General features: G+C 43.3%; 1 protein-coding gene across 2 annotated transcripts in view; it reads right to left on the reverse strand.

Moving 5' to 3' along the window:
• Positions 1–24,658, reverse strand: part of ptk7b (protein tyrosine kinase 7b) — a 111,646-nt gene that overhangs the window by 30,637 nt on the left and 56,351 nt on the right. The window contains exons 1-2 of one of the 2 annotated variants that reach the window (XM_034682096.1): positions 12,463–12,562; positions 2,831–3,127 (exon numbers count right to left, since the gene is read on the reverse strand). In XM_034682096.1, coding sequence (XP_034537987.1) covers positions 2,831–3,050 — 220 coding nt within the window. In that variant the 5' untranslated portion in view covers positions 3,051–3,127; positions 12,463–12,562. Of the gene's footprint in view, positions 1–2,830; positions 3,128–12,462; positions 12,563–24,658 lie in introns of those variants that run through there. The other variant, XM_034682095.1, reaches the window with a different exon arrangement.

A 24,658-nucleotide genomic window follows, 5' to 3' on the forward strand; every position in this document is an offset into this window, starting at 1 on the left:
GGGCTTGGGGTTCTGATAATGACAGAGCACTGGTGCACACACTTGTTGGTCAATCAATAACAAGAAATGTGAAAACAAATTATAATAATAATATTTCTACATTTATCTGCAAAAACTCACCTTTTTTCTTTTTTTAAAGCTGAAATCAAAATGTGAGCACTCTATAAAAAGTTAGCATTAATTTCTCCAAAGATGAGTCGACCTGTGAGAACGTTTCAGACTCAGGACTCAAAACTGTGACTGCAGGAGACACGTTAAATCTCTCTGTTTCTACAGAAGTGTCTGAACTTCTGCAGCATGCACTTTGTCTTCCAGACACTGAAGCAGCTAAATGCTCCTCATCATCGACCTGCACGCCTCTTAAAGGTGACATATCACACTTTTTTCATCAATATATATTGGTCTAAGAGGTCCCCAAAACATGTCTTTAAAGTTTATGCTCAAAAAAACACTTTGAAATCAGATTTTGGCATGCCTGAAAAGTCCGTTTCTTCAGTCCTCCTCAGAACACTCTGTTTTCTCTCTGACCACGCCCCCTCAGGAAGTGGATGTGCCTCGGCTCTCCAGCACGTTGATCTAATGTTTACATGTTGGCTGAATATACACGGCTGCTCAGAGATCACGTTACTTCAACCCTCTGAATCTGATCCTGACGGAGAGGCGCCTGTAGCAGGACCTTTCTGAACGATTGGTCACAGATTTAGTGTTTCTTGTTGTTTTATTTGTCAGTATGTCGACGTGTGTCTTGGTACACAGCTACGAACATGTAGCTATGTGGCTATGCTAACTAGCGCTAGCACTTATCCATGATAAATAAAAATCATCCACTAGATCTTCAAATCTGCAGACGTGGGGAGTAAAACCGACCTCTACCAGAAAGGCAGCGGGACCTTTTATGAAGGATTGGTCACAGATTTAGTGTTTCTTGTTGTTTTATTTGTCAGTATGTCGACGTGTGTCTTGGTACACAGCTACAGCTACAGCTATGAACATGTAGCTATGTGGCTATGCTAATTAGCGCTAGCACTTATCCATGACAAATAAAAATCATCCACTAGATCTTCAAATCTGCAGACGTGGGGAGTAAAACCGACCTTTGTGTTTATTAAGACAGCCTACAACTAGCATGCCTCCCTCCTAAGCTCCTTGTTAGCACACGTGTGTGCAGGTAATGAAAAACGGAGGAGGGGATTCAGTATTATTTTATACAGTCTATGGGCTGAACAAGCTCCGAGCTCTGACTCCGTTACAGACCGGATATTGTTGTTACGTAACAAAAACACGGAAGTCTGAAACGGCTCGTTTCACACACATTTACAGAAAGGTGGAGAAATCAGAACAGGGGCAGAATGGATTCTTTTCATTCTCGGGGGGTTTGTAGACAGGGACACATATTTCAGGTAAAGAACCATTAAAAAGTCAATTTTGCATGATATGTCACCTTTAAACTCTTCATCGAGCTGCTCCATGATGAGCTGCTGAACCAAACCTCTGAAATCGTTAGCTGGAAAACCCCAAAGAGGTGATGTGACCTGCAGGGAGGATGAACATCATCCTCGTTTTAAAAACGCTGATTGCAGCTTTAATGCGCCCGCCTTTTATCTTGGTGTCCCAGCATGCCTTGCGAAGCGTTTGCTATCAACTTGCATCTCATGTTAAGATTAATTACTCCTCATTTTATCGCTGCAGCAGTTTTAACGTCTCCTCCAGTGAGAGTCCTGCTGCACTGATCATTAAAACATGTTTCCTCTCTTCTAAAAATAATCCTCTTCTTGCTCTCAGTGATTACACCAAACAAACGAGCGCACCACCTTCCCCTCTTTCCAGTAAAAACACTCGCCTCGCTGCTGTTCGTGGGAACATTAATGACCTGGCAGATAAAACAGTTTATTCTGGGTCAGCTCTCAGAAACTGGTGCTTCACGTCGAACTGGTTCTCTCTCTGTGATCTGTGGGAGTTTGGACGCCGCTCTGCATCAAGTTTAATTACAGCATGTGAGAGAGCAGCTCTGCCTGTAGCACATCAAAGAGGGAGAAGATGTTTCACTTTGTTGATTCAGGATGAACATTTGAATCGTTTAGAGCTTGTTGCAGGGGCCAGGAGATCTGCTGAGGGAGGGGGAAGCACACATCACATTTGTGTTCTCTGTGTTTCTTCCAGGAGGTCCGGACGCTCGTCTGTTCTCTTAATCAGCCTCTGAATCAGAAAGTTCACCGCAGAGGAAGAAAAAAACCTCCCGGATGGATGCAACATATTCCAGATGGAGACGTTTTTCACTCTCACAAAGAGCTTCAGAAACGAACGGTACCTGAAGGCCTCAACAAAACCAGAACCTCAAGAGTTCCCATGGTGTCCTCTGGAGCTTCATAACAGCCCTCTAAAGTTTCATCACGCTACTTATTTGTCTCTTTAAAAGGGACAAAAAGTTTAGAGACTCTCACATGAAAGAAAAAAGCAGCAGGAAAGAGGACACGTCTAAACTAAACCTCCATAAGTGAGCTGAGACGTTAAAGACCCGCTCTGTGATTCTCAGACAAAAGCCTTTTGATAGTATGTGAGGAGAAAAAAAAAAGAGTTACACAACAACAAGCAACAAGAAACACATGCTTGTTGGCTCGGAGCTCGAGTTTCCTCTGGAGCGAGGGAGAGGAAGCCGAGGAGAATAAAGCAACAAGCTGGAAACATTCCTGCAGCTCATACTACCTGTCATCTTATACGCCATCTTTGTTTGGCTGGTTTTGATCCAGGCTCTGGAAGCACCCTGTTATGAAACCCCTTTCTCTCAGGACGCGCATCAAGGCGGCGGCGGCGGCTGAAATCAAACACTCACACTTGATATTGAAGGAGGCGTTGGTGGAGAGGAGCATCTCCCCGACCGCCGGGTTCTCCGCTTTGCAGATGAAGTTCCCCGCGTCCAGCAGCCGATCCACCGCCGTGAACTTCAGGTTGCTCCCTTCCTGGAAGCGGCGCTCGTCGTTCTGCAGGCGCTGCCCGTCGTGGAGCCAGACGTACGTGATGTCGGTCGGGTCGCTGACCTCGCAGCGGAGCATGGCGCTGCGGCCGTGCAAAGCATCCTGGGACTTTGGCTCCTTGGTGAACTGGATGAAGGCGGCCTGGACCGTGAGGGCTGCAGAGAGAGAGAGAGAGAGAGAGAGAGAGAGAGAGAGGAGCTGTTACACTTTTACTGCTTTTTCCGTTCATTAAGTGTTCGCCATGGCGAGCACTTCACCGTCTGAGGAATGTGATGTTTAGACAAAACTGGCTCGCTGTGAATTATTCTGTCGTAAAATCATCTGAGTCAACGCGCAGGATTTTCCGTGAGTGAAGGTGAACTGAGTGCTTCCTGTAACGCCGTCACTTTTTCCTCTTCAGGGCAGCGTGAGCGTGAAACACAAACACATCCACCTCTGAGGGAAGCTCACCTGCTGAACTGAGCGACGTTTCTGCACATGGCACTTTCTATTCTCAACACGCTTTGCTGCACGCCATCAATAAATGCAAAACTGACCCAAAAACAACTCAAAACAAGAGAAGAATGAGACACAAACACTCAAGAGTCGTGTGACCTCTGCTCAGAGAGACTCGTCTCCTAAACGTGACGTGATGTGTCGCTCCCTCGTCCTCACGTGCTCTTAAATCTTTTATTTCCCTCATGATGCAGAGAGACGTGTTTTCTGCTCTATTTACCCTCAGCTCAGAGGAGAACATGACAACGGGGACGACTGGGAGGAAAAAACCAGGGTCAGTCAGTCTCTGTCAGATCAACACGATTTACAGAACACAGAGAGGAGAGGTAGAGACGATGACAAGAAGAGAAGATGGAGAAACAGTGTGGTTAGAAGGAAATATGCACCTTAAATTAATCACTGCATTATAAACAGACATGACTCTGTAGTGGAAGTCACTGCATTCAAAACAGACATGACTCTGTAGTGGAAGTCACTGCATTAAAAACAGACATGACTCTGTAGTGGAAGTCACTGCATTAAAAACAGACATGACTCTGTAGTGGAAGTCACTGCATTACAAACAGACATGACTCTGTAGTGGAAGTCACTGCATTAAACACAGACATGACTCTGTAGTGGAAGTCACTGCATTAAAAACAGACATGACTCTAGTGGAAGTCACTGCATTAAAAACAGACATGACTCTGTAGTGGAAGTCACTGCATTAAAAACAGACATGACTCTGTAGTGGAAGTCACTGCATTAAAAACAGACATGACTCTGTAGTGGAAGTCACTGCATTAAACACAGACATGACTCTGTAGTGGAAGTCACTGCATTAGAAACAGACATGACTCTGTAGTGGAAGTCACTGCATTAAAAACAGTTATGACTCTGTAGTGGAAGTCACTGCATTAAAAACAGACATGACTCTGTAGTGGAAGTCACTGCATTAAAAACAGACATGGCTCTGTAGTGGAAGTCACTGCATTAAAAACAGACATGGCTCTGTAGTGGAAGTCACTGCATTAAAAACAGACATGGCTCTGTAGTGGAAGTCACTGCATTAAAAACAGACATGACTCTGTAGTGGAAGTCACTGCATTAAAAACAGACATGACTCTGTAGTGGAAGTCACTGCATTAAAAACAGACATGACTCTGTAGTGGAAGTCACTGCATTAAAAACAGACATGACTGTAGTTGAAGTCACTGCATTAAAAGCAGACATGACTCTGTAGTGGAAGTCACTGCATTAAAAACAGACATGACTCTGTAGTGGAAGTCACTGCATTAAAAACAGACAGGACTCTGTAGTGGAAGTCACTGCATTAAAAACAGACATGACTCTGTAGTGGAAGTCACTGCATTAAACACAGACATGACTCTGTAGTGGAAGTCACTGCATTAAAAACAGACATGACTCTGTAGTTGAAGTCACTGCATTAAAAGCAGACATGACTCTGTAGTGGAAGTCACTGCATTAAAAACAGACATGACTCTGTAGTGGAAGTCACCGCATTAAAAACAGACATGACTCTGTAGTGGAAGTCACTGCATTACAAACAGACATGACTCTGTAGTGGAAGTCACTGCATTAAAAACAGACATGACTCTGTATTGGAAGTCACTGCATTAAAAACAGACATGACTCTGTAGTGGAAGTCACTGCATTAAAAACAGACATGACTCTGTAGTGGAAGTCACTGCATTAAAGAGACATGACTCTGTAGTGGAAGTCACTGCATTAAAAACAGACATGATTCTGTAGTGGAAGTCACTGCATTAAAAACAGACATGACTCTGTAGTGGAAGTCACTGCATTATAAACAGACATGACTCTGTAGTGGAAGTCACTGCATTAAAAACAGACATGACTCTGTAGTGGAAGTCACTGCATTAAACACAGACATGACTCTGTAGTGGAAGTCACTGCATTATAAACAGACATGACTCTGTAGTGGAAGTCACTGCATTAAAAACAGACATGACTCTGTAGTGGAAGTCACTGCATTAATAACAGACATGACTCTGTAGTGGAAGTCACTGCATTAAAAACAGACAGGACTCTGTAGTGGAAGTCACTGCATTAAAAACAGACATGGCTCTGTAGTGGAAGTCACTGCATTAAAAACAGACATGACTCTGTAGTGGAAGTCACTGCATTAATAACAGACATGACTCTGTAGTGGAAGTCACTGCATTAATAACAGACATGACTCTGTAGTGGACATGATGAACTCTTCATCCATAAACTCAGAGTCTGTCAGCAGCCCTCATGAGTCCTGAACACGATGTTATCACAGTTGATGTCAGGGTTTGTTATCACAAGGAACGGTCCGCTGCTGGAGTCGATTAAGCACACCTACACCTGCATGATGGTGTGTTGGTGTGTTTGTGTGTGTGTGTTTGTGTGTGTGTGTGTGTGTGTGTGTGTGTGCCTCTTGCAGGACTCGTGCCAGGTAAAAAGGGGATCTTTCAGTAATATGAAATAAAGCAGGTTGTTGAAGATGAGCCAAAGTAATTCCTCCATCTTTGACCCTCCTCACCCCGTCGCTCCGTCCTGCCCTCCTGCCCTCCTCTTCATCAGGCTCACCTTTGTCTCTGCTGCAGGTGGCTCAGGCTGACAGGTCGAAGCAGCGAGGCAGAGAGGCGGGTCAAACAAGAGCGCTCGTGATGCAAAGATATTAACCTCAAACTCCCCTTCGCCTTGAATCACTCAGAGAGGAGGTTACAGTGTTTTATAGAAATGTTAAATCAAGGATCAAACTGTGCCTCAGATATCCAGAGTTTAGGTGATATGCAGCCTGGATTCAGGTGCTGTGCCAAGAATAACAGAGACGTTTTGTGCTTTCTTGACTGTCTTTGAACACCACAGCCAAAGTAAAGACATATCTGTTATCAAAACGCCTCTTACTCAGATAAAAACATCACTTATCTGGAGCTGAAGCTGAAAACATGGCTTTTATCCTCCTTACGCAACATCATAGACGTTTTAAAAGGATGATGCCCTTCAATGATTTACTGACTGAAGCCTCATGTGTGGTGTCTCTGTTTTAGGAGACAATGACGTGAACCCGGTGACCTAAAGATGTCTCATCCTCCTGACGCCCACGAACATCTCACCATGAATCAAAGAACAAGCCAGGTATGGAGAGCACAGAGAGCTGCTAGTAGACAGGTTTTGTTCCTCAGAATACATCCATAAAAAGGAGGATCTTTTTATATCTGAGGTTCAGTAATTTAAAGCTCCTGTGGGGAATTTTCATGTTGTGTTGATTTTGGCGCCCCCTGTGGTCAAAAGGAGTATTTGCCGATTTTGTCCCATACATGTAAAATGACAAACGCTCATCCTGCTCTCTGTTAACAGTCGAATGTCTCATCGTCAAGAGACTTTGCTGTCTCATCAGCGTACAGGTAATCACTCGAGGTCATAAACAGACGCCTTAATCAAAAGTTAAAAACTCCTGACTGGAGCTTTAATGCAAATATCAATTCACAACAGCAGATGGCGCCACTAATCTCTGAGCATTCCTCTCATGGCTGAGTCCAGCCGTCGTTTACAACCTCAGCAGCAGGGGGATAAAAGATGGAGAGACACGGTGATCGTCCAGAACAAGGAGTCCCAAAAGTGGGCGGAGTTATGATGCTGATTTTAAGATGATGGTTATGAATGCAGCAGATCAATCTCCCTGATAGATCGCAGGTTACTTTAATTTTTATGGTATTAAACTGCTTAAACCATAAGTGGTTCATTCACACATGTTATCACATTTTATACCATTCAAATGAGACAGCCTCTAGTGGACACCGGAGGAACTGCAGGTGCAAAAAGCAGATTTCAGAGGAAAATCAATTTCCCGGATCAAATCAGCGTCAGGTTTCTGCTGTAAGAGCTAATCCAAAGAGTTTCCAGGATGGTGGGTTTCTATAAGGCGTCATGAAAGGGTGTTTGATGGAGGGATGAAGCAGAGAGATGGAGGAGGTTGTATTCTAGTTGCCATGCCAGTGTTTCCTGATAACACGGCGAGGAGCGGGGGTCCTTTGTCCGTCAGCTGTGAGACGTATACGAGCTGCAGAACCTGATGGTAATCTCACCGAGGTTTGTTATAATGAGCCCGTCCTTCTCTCAGAGTGAGACCCCGCCGCAGTGTAATTACCCGACACAATGAAAGCACGACAGACTGGGAAAAAAGAGAAACGACTACATATCAGTGTCAGCGATGAAAAGGCAGAGCAGCTCTGCGGCTTTGAGCGTGGGCTCCAGTGTGAGCTGAGACGAGCTCTGCACAGATTAAACACTACCTGGGGTCAGCCGTGTGGATGTGATGCAAAGAGACAGCAGGGGCTCGTTCTCTTTCATCACTTTGATCCCTTTCAGAGGATGGAGGGGGGAGGTTTCTGCAACAACGAGGCTGAAATGCTCATTTTTCACACGTTACAGGAGGATACAGTTCACCTGTGACACCCTGAAGGAGACGCTGCATTCATCCCCCGCTCTACAACACCTCATGGAGTGGATTCATGTGAAATGAAACCCACACATTTATGTTCTCTGAGTGGATCTACACAGAATGAAGCTCTAGTCTTCTTAGACTCGACTTGAACTGGAAGCTGCTTTCAACTGAGGGAGGATCCATCAGTGTCATCTTTTAACCTCTCAGTGGGACTTGAACAACTTTATCTTATAATTTAGTTACTGCTGTGAAATACTCCAGGACACCCGTCCTTCAAAAGCAAACGGACGTGTTTATTCCATAAAACCTCAATTAGTGGCCCCAGGCTTTTATTTGGGACACGCATCAATTCTTGAATAAAACTTCTGCCCTGCAAAGATGAGCTCTCTGTCATCAATCCGCCACTCACCAGCTTTCCTCCTGATCTGCTCATAGGAGTCTGATACGGTCCACATGATCGTTAACCGTCCTCTCCCCGATGCTACGCGGTCAGCTTTTCACCGTCTTTCGTAAACGTACGTTAAAGTTCAGCTATGATTCCTCTCATTCTCTTAAAGCAACAGTAAACGCTCCTCCTGCTACTTTCTTTTGCACAAACATGACCCCCTGTTCAGTGAATATGACGTGTGGCGTTAATAACAGTTAATGCATACAGGCTTCTAATTCAGACCACAAACTGTCGCTCCACCTTTTCCCATTGTACGGTTTTGAAGCCAAAATATCCCGTTCCAGAAAGCTGCCATCTTGTAAATTTTCTGCAGCCAGAGTCTGCACAGTAGGGAATTTGTAACAAGCTCCACCCCTACACCGTCCCGAGGTCCTAAGGAGTTTCTCTCTACAGCAGCTGTCAATCAAAGTAAACCCGGATGTAAAACCCTGTTTTTTAACCTCTAATAACGAGAAAGAAACTTTTCTGAAAAAAAGAGGCCTTGAACACAAAACAGTCAAATAATATCCACATACCACCACAGCATACAGATGTGAGAAACATTCGTACTACATGTATTTATTTTTTTAAGTTTGACCGCAGCCCCATTCAAATGAATGGAGGAGACAGAGTTTTAGACCTATACTGCAGCCAGCCACTAGGGGGAGCAGTTTTTGTGGCGGCCTCACTTCGAGCCGAGCAAGATGACGTCCATTTTATATACAGTGAGATATATGATTGAGACAGGCTTTTATTTTACAAAACTGACGTCCACACCAGGCCACTAAAAGGGACCCTGCCTTTAATTGGGGCAGGCTTTTATTAGAAGCTTTACATTACGTTTGCTGCTGATTTAAGACTCTAGATATGAGATTAAACTGTGAGTGTTAGAGTGTGGACAGATTCAGACCTCTGACAGAACCAGGCGGACTGTTTACTCCACTTTGCAGCTTTTATGCTAAGCTAGGATAGCACAGGATCTAGCTCATGTTAAAACATGAAAGTCCTTTATCTTTAATTTCCTGCAAGGACGAAACAAGCGTCCAAAAGCGTGACAGAACCATCATCCTGCAGGTCTCACCTTTCAGTAAACCATTAAAGACTGATTAATAAACTACAGACCTGGACTAGTTTGGGATTTAAAATCACAACCTCAGACCTTGGTCTATGTAAAGCAGCTGTGGTCGTGGTCTGAGAGGAAGCTTGCACCTGGTCAGAGTCCGTCCTGTTTAACGTCTCTGCTGCTGCCGGGTTCACTCAGACATCCTGACCTCTGTGTTTGGACGTTTCAGCTTCATGCTCGGCTGATGATTCACGTCAGAAATCACAAACTGCTGCTGACACGCCGCATTGTTAAAAACACTGACAGAGGGTCAGCCAGGCAGAAAAACACAGCGCCTGAATAATGAAGAGATGTGCCTCGACTATCTCCTCTCAGGGCTTCGTTCAGAGATCAGAGATTCTGATTTAACACTTTTGATGGTTCACTAGAAAACTGAAAGTCCTCTAAAACTCAGAGTATGTCTTTTTAATACATTTGAGCTTCTGTTTAGTTTGTTTCTGAGCGTCTCTCAGCTTTAATGGTTCCTTTTAATGATCTTTAAATGTCCTCTCTTGATGTGTTTCTTCTGCTTTGCTGCCTCGCTGCTGAAATGAGCTTTAAAAAGCTTATTTGACTTTTTAATTCTATCACATTGTGCTAAACTTTTCACCCTTATTTGTTTCATGCATTTGTTTTCATCTAAGATATTTATGCATGTCTCACTTACACATTTATCCTTGTAGTTTGAAGTTAAAGTTGTGATTTTGATCGTGCAGATCATGTATCTGCTCTTTGGAGAGTTATGATCCTGTTCACGGGACAAGAAAATAATTGATTTTTAGAGAAGATTTCTTCATGCTAGTTTTTCAGGAGGCAGAGCAGTCAGTGTAACAGTGCAGAACACACACACTCACACACTCACACACTCACACAGATCTGTGGTAATGTGCTGACAGGCAGTGACAGCTCTGTCAGCAGACCTCTGCACTCCTCAGTCCTCGTCCTCTCTCACATTTATCTCCTCGGCGTCTCGGTCCACAAACACAGCTGAGCGTGAAGCGTTTCAATCTGAGCTTTGATTTCACAATTTAAAAACACACTTTGTTTCACTGTGACGCTTGACCTCTCTGTGCACCCACACACACACACACACATGCACACGCAGCTAAAAACATGACGATGAATCACTGACAGCTCAATATATCTGCAGATCATTTTGTTTAATCTTAACATTCCTGATGTAAACATAAATAACGTGGAAAAGATAACAGCATTTTGTTTTGTTGCATTCTGCTCTCTTTTTTTAAATTAAAAAATTCAGACTTTCTGATGGACTGATTTGTGATATATCTTATTAATAAAGTGCTCTATTATTATTTGTTAAAAATAATTAATTAATTAGTATTTTAATTGAATTAATACCTTTCCTGTTATTTTTCTAATACTATAATTATTATTTTTTAATAATTCATATTTATTCATTTAACTTTTATATTTATTTATTTACTTTTTATTTAAAGTTTGTGTCCTTTTTCATTGTTTTTCTAATATTATTCAATTATTAGCATTTATGAGTTGAACTTTTGTTTATTTATTTTTTAAAGTGTTTTATTTATTAAAATTTTATGTCTGTATTTATTTATTTTGTATTCAATTATTTATTTAATTTGAAAAAAAATGTACTTTTCTCTTTTATACTATGGACTTTTTTTTTTTTTAAATATTTGTGCATAAGATCCTTCTTTGAGTCTTACTGCTGCATTGTCTTGTTTGCTCTAATAAAAAGTAAAAAAAAAAAAAATTAATGAAAAAGTTGCAGGACAGTCAGGTTCTGTATATTTTCTCGCTCACGTCTAATTATCTGCAAACAATTAATTTGCAAGTCCAGAAGCTTCCTTTTGTTGTCAGCAGAGATGCTTCAGGTCCAGAGAGTCATTGGTTTATATTGTAACTCAGTTTCTGCAGACCTGCTCTTCTTGTAAAGTGGTAAGGTGTGATCTCTCTCTCTGTCAGTCCATCCCTGCAGGAATGTTAATTCTGTGATGTTAGCTCTGCAGCTAAGCAGCAGGAATCTGCAGTGGTTGCTAAATTTCTGGAAGTAGAAATATGTTGTTTTTTCTCTCTCCTCTCTGCTGCTGCTGTCTCTCCTTCAGAGGAGCTCATTACCTGAACCTGAACCTGAACCTGAGCCTGAGGAGGAGGGAGATTCAGATTCAGAGTCTGAACTCTTCCTGCACATCTGGATGCAGCAGCAGCAGCAGCGTCGTCTCTCCCCATCCTCTCCCTGTTGAAAAATGTATGTCATGTTTTCCTGTCTGACCTGCCGCCTGCTCTCTCTAAATAAGACGTTAGCTCGCCTCGCTCTGTGAACTCACAGCTCAGAGTGAATAATTGATCCGTCACTTTAATGTCGTCTGATTCGTTGGCTGTTGGTTCTCTTCTGAAGTCGCTCTGTTTGGTGTTTGGATGAAGATGTGTTCACAGCTTTCATTGGAATATGCAGATCTGTTAATTATGTAGATGATGGTGTTTAAAGTATTTGGAGGCTGAGGGAGAGGAGGAGGAGGAGGAGGGGAAAATAGAGAGATCACGGATGGATGGTTTCATTTAGAGTGGCGGAGCAGAGAGAGAAGGAGGGAGAGAGAGAGAGAGAGAGAGAGAGAGAGAGAGAGAGAGAGAGAGAGAGAGAGAGAGGGGGATTAGTTTGGTTGTAAAATGTGCAGCACAGTGTTTGTTGAACTCATTCTGCCTGATGTTTAAAGCTGCGTACCGTTTCTGATTCCTCTTCCAGTTCTGCTCATTGATTCTTCAATCTGATTCATGATTTATGAAGAGCACAAAATAACTTCTTGAGTTCTAAAAGAGATAGAAGAATGACAAACCGTGCACGACAGAGTCTCTGTTGGAATCAGGAGTGGAGTGGAGCTTCACCCCTTGTAACACTCAGATCAAATGAAAGCATATTGGACATATTTGCAGACATGATTCGTTAACCTCCATGTCGTCACAGTTGATGCAGACAGCAGCACATTGAATACAGATCACTCCCTCTATTGCACACCGTGTTGAATTACATGCTTCATCATATCAGACGTGCTTCCTCTCCTGCATGAAACATCTTTGCCACACGTCACACCTTTCTGTCATTGTTTTTAAACTGGTCTTCTTGTTTCACCTTCATGTCTTGTCTTCCCTGTTTTATTTTGAAATCACTAACCCTTGTCTCTGTTTCAGTTGTGTTCCTGTCTGGTCACACCTGCTCCCTGATTGTTTCTCCCCACCTGTTTCCCATCACCCTCGTTACCTCTTGTATTTAACCTCATGTTCCTCACTGTCTCATTGCCGGTTCGTTGTACTGTTACATTCTTCGTCCCAGCATTCTATCTTCATCATTACATGACAGTCTAGCCGGTTTTGAGCTCTGCCTGCCTTTTTCGACCTCGCCTTTTGCCTCACGTCTGTCTGTTACCTCGGCCTGATCTGACTGCCTTCCTGTGTACCGGATTAAACCCTTTGCATTTTGGAACTCTGGTCTGGTGCGTTGCATTTGTGTCCACCTTTCTGTGCTCAGGTTCATGACAGTCATATGTTTGAGTTGGATTAAAATAATCTTTTTATGTTTGTTTGTTTTAATTCAGTATCTTGGGACAGGACATGATAATATCTTCTCTTCTGATTGTTTTGAAACCCTGACTGCCAGTTAAATTTTTGTTTGTTGAATTGTTTATGAGCTGTCACTTTTCCTGGATAATTAAATGTTTCTATGCACATCTATTTTCTGTTTTTAAAACCTGCTTTGATGTTTTCATGATACAGATGTGCAGCTTTAACATTCACAGCACAGTGTTTGTCTAAAGTTGCTTCTCTTCAAACTGAAGCTACAAATAAAAAATGTAGTGCATGTTAATATTTTGGATTCTGTCTCACGCTTCATCAGCATCAGACTCCTCGCTCTGCTGTCGAGTCACACACACACACACACACACACACACACACACACAAAAACACTCCTGAGCAGCTGTCTCGCTCCGACACGGTCCACTGACAGGCTGCCTGTTAAATCTGACACACACACATACACACACACTAACACACACACACACACATATATATACGGGCTACTTGAGCTCCACAGTGTGTTTTTCAGCTGCAGACATTTGTGTGTGTGTGTTGATGTGTGACGTCGCCCTGCAGCAGTGTCAGAGATAACACTGGTGTGTGTGTGTGTGTGTGTGTGTGTGTGTGTGTGTGTGTGTGTTTGTGTGATGGTCTGCTGGAGACAGATCTGCTCTCACGATCTGTCCGATGAGATAAAGTGAAGAATTAAAGCTCTTGTGATTTCTAAAAGTTCTTGAGACGTCTCTGTGAGTCGTTTAGAGTCTGCAGAAACGTCTGATACTTTGTCCAATAATTGATATTGATCCCATTTTAATGTCTTTAGATGAAGCAGACTCACTCTGCAGCTCACTATCAGATGTATGATTCACATCAGATATAAGAAAGCATCAAATCCTGACATGTAAGAAGCTCCGGCTGCACAAATTTAACAATGTTGTTCTAAAAATGTCTTTAAAAAAATCATAAATTATTCTAATACTTCAGCTCCAGACTCTTCTTCTCTTCCCTCGCTCTGCCTGCTGGTTTGGCTGTAAATAAAGTGAATATATTCCTCCTTCTCTGTCACTCAGAGTGTTTCCACACACTCTGCATCGTGTGCTGCTGATGAGACCGTTATCTCAGGTCCTGGCTGTCAGCTCGACTCTCACACGACTCCAACCTGTCAGCGCTGACGGCTGAGTCGGGCCTAATGGGGTCGCCGGAGCAGTGAGTCGAGGAGGAGAACACTGGTGTGCAGATATTTCCCCTCCTCCATCTTTAACCTACTTTCTGTCTCCCAACAACTTCTCACACACACCTTCATCTGGATCCAGGGAAACAGAGAGACTATTTTTAAAAAGGAGGAACTACTAATATTTCATGCAGCTCATCCGGGTGCATTAGTGTTTCTGCTGGAAGCGTTTCACAGAGAGTGCATATCGATCTTATCGGAGTCAGGACTTCAGAGTCTCTGGAGGAGAGAGCTGCAGCCCGGCACGGTTTTCTGCAGCTCTGACAAACTTTATAAAGACGTTTCACTTCAGTCAGTCAGTCAACAGAGACATGAGTGATTGATCGGTTACAGAGCTGCGACTAACGACTTCTTCGACAGCCAAATATCAATCGAGTATTGAAGAAAGTATTCAAATTATCAGATAAGGAAATGCACGATCACTTTATGTCTACATTAAACTTTAAAACCAAGCAGCAACCTCCAGCCATGAGACATGAAGCCAATGTGGAAGTGTTCAAAGCTGCAGTTCCTCAAGTGTCCACTAGAAAACGGCCCCAAAAGCCCATAGAGCCACTATTACCTCTTTTTGACCAATGCAAACCGGGTTTTATTTCTGGGCTGGTTTGGAGCTGGTTGAACTTGCAAACCAACATGGCACCCGTTTGTTTTTCACCAAGCTCGAGCCCGTGGAAGAGGCACATCATGACGTCAGATTTACCAGACCTCCTTTCCCAGCAGCGCTAGCGCGAACTTTCCCTTGTCTCCTCGGCCGACCACCGCTTTGCCTTGGAATCCATTAGTCTCTAATATTTTTGGGCTGCAGGACAATGGTGGAAACACAATTGGTTTGTGTTTTTGATCACGGCAACCCCGCCCCTCGCCCCTGACGTAAGTGGTTCGCGGTTCTAGACCAGCAAAGAGTTGGAGCCACTCTAGAACCGGTTTTCCTGGCCGGTAGCCGGTTCACTGAAAGTCGAAACCGGTTCTCAATTGAGCGCCTGCTCCAAACCGGCCCTGAAACTGCCTCGGTCGAAAAGGGGTAATACACACTCATTCAAAGAGCCGATCTTTACAGCAGATATAAACATGTTTACAGTCTGGTTCAAAAAATGGTTTAGGTCTAAAGAGATCATTTCTCTGTCAGCACACACTCTACGTCAGGCATGTCCAAAGTACGGCCCGGGGGCCAATTGCGGCCCAAGGTCCATTTATTTATGGCCCCAGGCTTCCATCTTAAATTGTGTTATTTATAGCAAAGAAATTAATCACCTTCTGAATCATCTGAACATTTGTAGTTTTTTTCAAGCGCTGAATCAAAACTAAAGTCAATCCAGAAACATCTCAAAAAACATCATATGGACTACTTGTCTAAAGCCAAAGCACTGGGGATTCTGCAAGACGGCAATAAAGAAGAAACACAAGAACTCTTAAAGCTGACAGGTTTTCAAATTAATGTTTTTATCATGATGTGAAATCTGATACATTTTCTTGATAAACTCTAAAAGTTCAGAAGACATGCCACAAGACAAGATCAAAATTATGAAATTGTACAGAAAAGGCAAAATTTGGTGCATAAAAATTATTCAGAACTCAGGAAAATAATTATTTTGTTCTTAAAATGTCGTCTGCTGGTCAGTAAAGTCTTAAAAACAACATGAAAAAGAAGTGTGATGAAACCCAGATCGTGATCCTGCCATAGGAAAATAATGACAATATTTTTCCCACATTGTCCGACCCTTATGAAAAACATTTTCCTCAATAAGAAGATAACGTTTGCTCATGTTTACATGGCTTGTGGAGAACTGAGGACTTCCTAGTTACTGATTTATTGAGAAAAAAATTAAAATATTGTTATTAAATAGAGATTTCATGAATAACTTTTAAGATTCCAAAGTCTCAGTCGGAGCCACTGACCCAGAGGTACTCTGACAACAACATATGTGGCCCTCTTTGACAAAAGTTTGGACACCCCTGCTCTACGTGGTGAGTTTATTATAACTTGTTATTTTTTAAGATACTTAAGTCACGAGTTTTGCCAAATAAGGGCGTGGCTGACTTGATTGACAGGCGGGAACACTGTAGCTGTTAGCGAGGAGGCTTAAGGCCCGCCTCTTTACCTCACACCCGCTCCACAGAAGTTATGTTGAGTTCAGCATTTCCAATATGGCACCCGCCGACCATCGGCTTCAAAACAAGGCTTCAGGAACAGATGGGTGACGTCACAGAGATCAAAAATTCATATTTGTATCCCGTCTTAAAACAAAGCTGGAGTCCATGTAAGAAGGATGATGTAGGTTTGATGTGTAGCGTGCTTAAAGGGATGCACGATACATTAATCATCAGCCTGTAATGGGACTGTTTTATTTCTAGTTAATATTCAGATAATCACATTTTATCTGATAAAAACAGCTGATAGGAACGGCGTTAGTGTACCTGCTAACAAGCCAACACACGCCCACACTATAGGGGGCAGGATGAGGTTTCGCCATTGAGCAGAATAAGCTAACTAGAGTCAACAAAAGCGTCACCATGAGGAAGTTTGAAACTGTCTCTGAGGATAAAACAGCTGCAGTTTGCAAAACATGTGCAGGAAGGATTCCCAGAGGAGGAAAAGGTCCTCAAGTTTATCACCATGAGTCTTAGAAGTCATCTAAAAACTTGTCATCGCCACGAAGATGCTTTAAAGGAATATGAAACAGAAGTAGCAACAGTCATGCCGATACGAGAGGTGTCTGAAAGTGGCAGGAAGTTTGACAGAGACGGCTGAAAGGTAGAAGCAGTTACACTAGATCTAGAAGACCGTCGGGTAAAAGCACATTTGGAAATCTGGTATTCTCTCCTGAGCTGCCACAGACAAATCCCAAATTAGGAACTTCCCCTAGAGGGTTTAATAAAGTAGTTTGAATTGATTGAATCGCTCTTTTCTAGCTCTATTGGATGTGTTCAGTCCTGCTCCCTGCAGATCTCGTGGTCAAACCCTCTCCGTCACACCTTCAGTGACTCGTTCCGATTCATTCTGCAGAAATCAAATCTAAAAACAACCTTCAGTTTCCCTCTGACCCGTTTCCTCGCCTCACTCCCATCACCTGAAGTATTTACGTTTCTGTCACAGGGAGATTCCCGTCCTGTCTTCCCTGATCTCTCTGTTTGTTTCCCTTTCATCTCTCACTCTCTCTTTTACACGCTCTTACTTTGAAGGGCTCTCAGCGGGCGAGAGGATAGCGTATCTCTTTGAAACGCCTCAGAGTCAAACGTTTCCTGTATTCTTCTGTGACTCAGAGACAGCAGGAATAACCGGCATTGATTTGGTCAGGGTGATAGCTGTGAGTGTGTTCTTGTGATGTGTGTGTGTGTGTGTGCTGTTGAAGTGTGTGCGTGTGTGTGTTTATATAGAGAGCGAGGGAGGCGGAGCTGCTGAGTGTGTGAGAGATGTAGGTCACTGTGCCTCTCTGTTTGAACGGTGCTGCAAAGTTGGCAGATTTACTCTCTGTCTGTCTGTCTGTCATCCTGGGGTTTGAGAAAACACCTCATCTGCGTGTTCTCATTCACACACACACACTGTCACACACACACATACACACACACACAGCATGCTGACTGTACGTATGAAACCATCCTGCGTGCTGGATTTGGCTCGCTCCTTCCCTCCCTGGCTGCGAGCTCAGCTGGGAGGCGGCGTGCCGTCTGTGAACGTTACTTGATGGAGTGTTTGAGGAGGATGTTGGGTGAGACTCTACGGCTGCTTCAAACCCATCTGCTGCTTTTTATCTCGGCTTCACACAAACTGAACGAATGCAGGGAGGAGAAATGTTGGAGCACGTTTCATTTACAGAGAACTTAAAATAATCCTCCAGAAATCAGTCTGCAAAAACAGAAACTGAGTTCAGGCTTTCTCAATAAATCAGATTAGATTTCTTGTTTTGTGTTTTTTTTTCTTGCAATAAAAATTCTCTCTATATTTAAACCTGTAGTTAAACCACCCAAACACTTAAAAAGGAGCGGGCAATCATATCACATTACATCATATCCTTTCCTATCGTGTTGAATCACAATCTACTGTAGCAATATCGGAATGTGTCATTCAATATCCTGTCGTGTCAAATCATATATCGTATCTCGTCATGTCACACGGAGCTTGTCCTGCTGTATCGTATTGTATATTGTTGTATCTTGTCGTATCATATCTGGTTGTTCCGTATCGTATCTTGTCGTATCTTGTTGTGTCATGTCCATGTCGTATCGTATCTTTTCATGTCATGCTGTATCTTGTGTTATTTTCTTTTTTTTATAACTTATATTTTATTTGCTTTTCTTGATAAGGTTACATCAAAACAAACACATCAAACAAACATTGGTGTCAGTTAACAAACGTCAGTTTAGCCTCCTTTAAAATCAACCATTCTCTTCAAACTTTTTGATGGGTTATAAAGTTTGTCCATTTTTTTCCATTTTTCTTGGCAGGCAGATTGTTGAAGTCTTAAGTTATGTGTGAAGTTCTCCATATCGTGTAGTTTTTCAACAATGTCCAACCAGTTTCTCCGAGTGGGGGGGTCCTCCGTATACCACTTTCTTGTTATTGCTTTCTTTGATGCCAGTAGTAGTAGCCCAACCAGGTACATGTCTTTGCTTTGTATATTCTCCTGTGTTAAATCTCCCAGATACAGCACTTCACACGTCTCAGGAAGCCTATAACCTAAAATTGCTGTCATTCCTTTCCACACCTCATCCCAGTACTCAGTCATTTTAACACATTGCCAAAATACATGAGCGTGATCAACATCATGCTCACCACACCGTCTCCAGCAAGGCTGTGGAACAGTTGAGAATTTTCCTTTGATTTTGGGTGTGATGAACAATCTCACAATATTTCTCCATCCGTATTCCCTCCACATTCTAGAGCTTGATGATCTACTCTGTGTCCTACACGTGTTATGCCACTGTTCCATGGTTATTTTTTTCTTCAGTTCCTTTTCCCATTTATCTCTAATGTACAGAGTGGAAGTTGTTCTATTTCTCACCATATTTTGATATAACACCGAAATTATTCTCTTAACTGTACCTCTGTATGCATTACACAGTGTTACAACCAGTCCATTTAATTCACACGGGGAACCAGGCCTTATCTCCTTATTAAAATAATCTCTGATTTGTAGGTACATGTAGAAATCATTTTTTTCTAAGTCATATTCTCTCCTTAGTTTTAGAAAACTTTTGATTTCTCCTCTTTCAATCAGTGTGTCAATTATTGTTATGCCTCTATTTGCCCACTGTTTAAACCTTTGGTTGAGAGTCCCTGGTTTATCTTGTGTTATTTTCATGTTGTGTCCAAGCGGCAACCTCCGGTCTCAAACTATGAAGCCCATGCAGAAGTGTTATAAACTGCAATACATCCAGAATCCACTTGAGGCTGGCTGCAGAAACACCGGAAACCACATAGACATGAATGGGAAAAAGACGATCTTTGCAGCAGAAATAATCATGTTTACAGCCTGGTTCAAAAAACGGCTTGGCTCTACGGTAGCTAATCTCTCTATCGGCACACACTGTACGGGGGGTGAATTTTTTTCTAACGTGACGTTTCAGAAGATATTAAGATAACGAGTTTTTGCCCAAATAAGGACATGACTGACTTGACTCCCGGTCGGGAACACATAGCTGTTGGCTAGGAGGTTCAAACTCCTCCTCTTTACGTCACACTCTGCCTGGTTGAGTTCAACATTTCCAATATGGCTGCTGCCGTTGATTGGCTTCAAAACAGTGCTCAGGAACAGATAGGTGACGTCACGGATACTACGTCCATTATTTATACAGTCAATGGTTGTGTCTTGTCGTAACTCGTCTCATTGTGTTGTATCTTTTCGTGTCTTGTCGTACCTTGTTGTGTCGTATATTCTCGCGCTGTATCTTGTGTTATTTTCACGTTATGTCTTGTCGTAACATGTCATCGTGTCGTATCTTTTTGTGTATTGTGATGTCGCGTTGTACCTTCGTGTCATGCTGTGACTTGTCATATTATGTATCGAACCATATCGTATCTCATGTTTAACGTTGTGTCCTGTCGTACAATGTCGTGCCACACTTCTCTGTTCTTCAAAGATGATTTTCAGGAAAGCCAAGCTGCTAATTTCTGTCCTGTCTTATTTACAAATCTAACATTTTAGCAGAAACATCCATTTAGTGGATTAATAGTAAATGTACTGCTGAAACAGTTTCTTACTTTATTCAACCACTTTTTTAGATTCTAATTTAGCTTAAAGTCTGCTTTTTGGTTAAGTTTTTCTATGTGGAAATAAAATAAAATAATAAAGAAATAAAACATGTCGAGTGAGGAAACATGCAAATTAACATCTGTCCGTGTTAATTTTCAGGCTGTCAAACATGAATGAAATTTACACCTTCATCTCAATCACTGCGTGAATGAATGATGTTTTTGAGGCAGCACAAAGAATGATAATATACTTCCCCCCTTTACGTTTCTTTCTAATTAAACATCGTCTGAGTTTCTGCAGTGACAGGTGACAAAACAAATCTACATTTCAGACTTCACTGTTTGTTAAACGAGCCGCTACCTGTCACCAACCCTCAGTGTGTGAATGAAGAGGATCTCCATATGGTCTCCATGACAGAGGACAACAAAACACACATGTAACGGTGTCTGTGTGTGTGTGTCTGTGTCTGTGTGTGTGTGTGTGTGTCAGCCATAAATCTTTTAATAAGCTCACCAGGAAACCAATTAACAGCATCAAAGGCTCGCTCTGACTCCGCCCACTCTCTCCTCACACTGTGTTTTCATAGACCACCTATTACTGAATTTACCGCCTCATTATGAGTCCTACAGGCCGCCTGCAGCGAGCTCCAGGCTCACACTCAGGACTGGGACTAGTTTAGCCCCGAGGAGCGTGAGTATAAATCTCCATTATACAGCATGCAGGAAAAAATGCATCATCATAAATCACCGTTAAAGCAGAGCGAGTGAAGCGCAGGGAATAACGTCCAGCTTTAAAGAAGAGCTCCGCTTTGAAGCACAGACACCAACACTTACACACACGACCTCATGAGGGATGACGTTCTTCTTGTTTCATTCTTGGCTGAAGTTCCAGATCTCAAGTGTGCAGATGTCTTTGCATCAAAGAGTCTCTGGTGGAGAGTCTTCATGAAGTGAAGCTTTGTGTAATGTGCAAAGACAAAGTTCAGGGAGGTCACGGCAGCTGAAGGTTTGTCAACTTCCACTACTTTACCACAAATCAAAGTTCCCCCAAGGCGCCTTACAACAGTTACTAACCATAGACCTTTCTGGAGTCCCTGAGCTCCCTTGTCTCGTAGGTTCCTCTGGATCTCTGCTGCTGTGGACGTGCCAGACTCCAGCTGCTCCAACTACTACTATCCATCTCTCCACTATCATCTCTCTCTCTCTCTTCATCTCCCTCTATCCCTCTCTCCAAGACAGTCTCAGCAGATGTGTGTCCAACATGAGTCTGGTCCTGCTGGAGGTTTCTGCCTGTTAAAGGAAGTTTGTCCTTGCCACTGTAACTTGCTAAATGCTGCAAAGTGCTCTGCTCATGGTGGATTAAGATGAGATCAGACTGAGTCCTGTCTGGAAGATGGGACTGGATCTGATCCTGTCTTGATGTCTTTGTTAATAATAGAACATAGAGTACGGTCTAGACCTGCTCTGTTTGGAAAGAGTCTGAGGAGAACATTTGTTGGGATTTGGTGAGTCCAAATGGACTGGACATCCTGCTCATGCTCAGTTTGTACACAGTCAAATAAAATCGCCTAATGAAGCTTTAACCATCACTCCACTTAACTGACTACTAGGTTCAGTCCTGTCTGCAAGATGGGACTGGATCTACATACTACACCATAAGTCCATGTAGTCCAGTTCTTACACAGAAGTCTATGCATGTAGACTGATGTGCATGACACAGTTTGCAAGCCCTGTGATTGGTCCACTGGGTAGCATCCTCCTACGTCTCCTCTCTTGTGTCTCTAGTGTTTGGGTGGAGTAATGCAGAGTGAGGGGGTTAGTCCAACGCACAATGACTGCATGAGTCAACACAGAAGTATAAACCAGGCTTTAGTTGTTCACTCACCACCATGAGGCCCCACCCCTGCAGGATGTCATCCCCTTCCTTGTTTCCTACTCTCTCTTTTCCTTGTTTCCTACCCTATCCATCGGCCCGTCCTCTCAAGAGGAGGCCCAGAAAAAGGCAGAAACCTCGAACAAGATCAGACTCCTTCAACTTCTGATTTATCAACTCAAGCTCCAAATCATAGCGGGGTTATACGACGCATGCTTCTTCTGTTGCAATGCTTCTGTTTCTTCCTAAAGTCATGAATGAAATGCTGAATATCACCGCAGAACGACTCACTGAAACCGATCCGTCTGCAGAAAACTTGTGCAGACAGAAATAGACGACCACAGAAGACACTGAACACCTGCAGCCGTAAATAATATTGTGAAGGATGATGCCAACGTTGCGGGTAAACAGCCAGACAGCTGCCAAAACTCTGAGTGCATCTTATGGATAAATATCAAAGCCTGACGACGCCCAGTTCACTCCGATTATCTTCATATTTAGAAAGTTAAAGGGACAGTGTTTCTCAAGTTTAACACGATCTTATTTATAAAGACACTAAATAACAAAGTTAGAGACGTCTGTGTGCTTAAGTTTCAGAGCACAGTCGGCCCCTCTCCTGTCCTGCGGCTCCACGTTAGCGTGTGATGTATAAATGTCAGCTCTGTATGTTCTGCATGCCTCGGGACAGGCGGAGCTTCAGCGCATGAAGACAAGAGCCGCGTCTGTCGTCACCCTCTGCCGCTCCGTCCCTCCACACCACGCTTCATAACTGTCAGTCCGGATCCAAAATAGAGACATCTGAGCACGGCCAACTCTCACCCGTTTTCAACACCCACTCATAAAAGGCCGACTGTTGAAACACGGGCGGACTGATGCATCTCTGCACGCCGAGGACAGGACGAGCTGACAGGAGGAGGAGGGGAGGGAAGAAAGACGCACGGAGAGCGGACTCAAACATTATGATAAAAAAACGCCGCCATGAAAGGCACCATGGGTATTATTATTACCCATAGTGCACAGCAATCTGGAGCCTCGGCCGTCCCTTGCAGCTGTGCTTTAACGAGACATGGTGAATATGGGAGCAATTATTAGATTAAGACGGATTAGGCTGTGCTCAGGTAAAGAAAGCTGGCTCTCTGTGGTTCTTTAAAAAGCAGCTCTAATCCAGTAATGAGGGAGAAACGTTCAAGGTTTGTATATAAGGTTAGTTCTTTTAAATGCAACAAAGACTCTACACACAGCCGGCCTAAAGCTAACCGTTTACATAAGTCAGAGCGTAACTTCTCTGCAGAGTGCATGAGCTGAATTTAACAGAGGATTTATTATCGGACTGAACTTAAAGGAGCAGTAATGTCAAACATCTGGGGTCACACTCGGCAATATTTTTCCAGCATTATGAGCCAAAGATGGAAGATTAAGTCAGAGTGGAACAGAGCAGCTCAGCAGTTTGCAGCCAGGCTAAACACACAGTCTGATAGATGTTTCAGATGAAAGGGTCGGCTGTTTCAGAAGGCTGAATCTGGCTGCATGGTTAAATCTCCCCCGAGCAGGCCCGGAGACGCCGCCTCAGCAGAGATTCATGACAGATATGAGACGAAGCAGAGGAAAGAAGTGGGATGTTGTTTCCAAACTGTCTGAAAGATGATCTGTGGAGAGGACCGGCTGATGGGTTAAACAGACAGAGGGAGGGGGAAAATGCCTCGGCTGCACAACCCTGAGCCAAACGTGCTGACTGTGGACGGAGAGCGGCGATCGCAGGACAATCCGTCTCCAGAGTGACGGGAGCTGCTTTTCGCATCAGTAGAGGTAATAAATGACGTCTCCCTTCCCCGGCTCTGGCAGCAGATGGGTGCTCGGTCTCTTCTCTGCAGGCGGCTCTGGCTAATGTCTGCACCTCGGCCGTGTTCAGACAAGAGTGCCAACCTGGAATGTGGTGGCACTCCACAATCCTCTGGCGCGACACCAAGACCAGAGGAAAGGAGCCGAGATAAGAGGAGAGGAAGGAGAGGAGACTCTCAGAATGAAGGAGATGAAGGAGGGCCAACAAGCAGCGACATCAAGAGCTGAGAAATAAAGCCGACTGCAGTTCACTGAGTGTCCACTAGAACGTGTCTCCTGATCATACAAGTCATATCAAACCAATCTGCAGAGAGGAGAATGGAACGGAACAGACCAAAGCAGAGTAGAATGGAATGCTTCTGATTGATAAAAACCAAATAACAACAGTGATTAATTATAGACAGAAAGAGAGACACCAGGGACGACCATATACACGTCAAACTAATCTGAGTAAAGGTGCATTTCAACCAAGAGTTCTGGGGTCTTTCAGCCCCCAGAACTACTTTACCCTGAACTAAAAGGTTCCTGTGCCC

The sequence above is a fragment of the Notolabrus celidotus genome, chromosome 4 (genome assembly GCF_009762535.1).
Source record: "Notolabrus celidotus isolate fNotCel1 chromosome 4, fNotCel1.pri, whole genome shotgun sequence".
Lineage (NCBI taxonomy): Eukaryota > Metazoa > Chordata > Actinopteri > Labriformes > Labridae > Notolabrus > Notolabrus celidotus.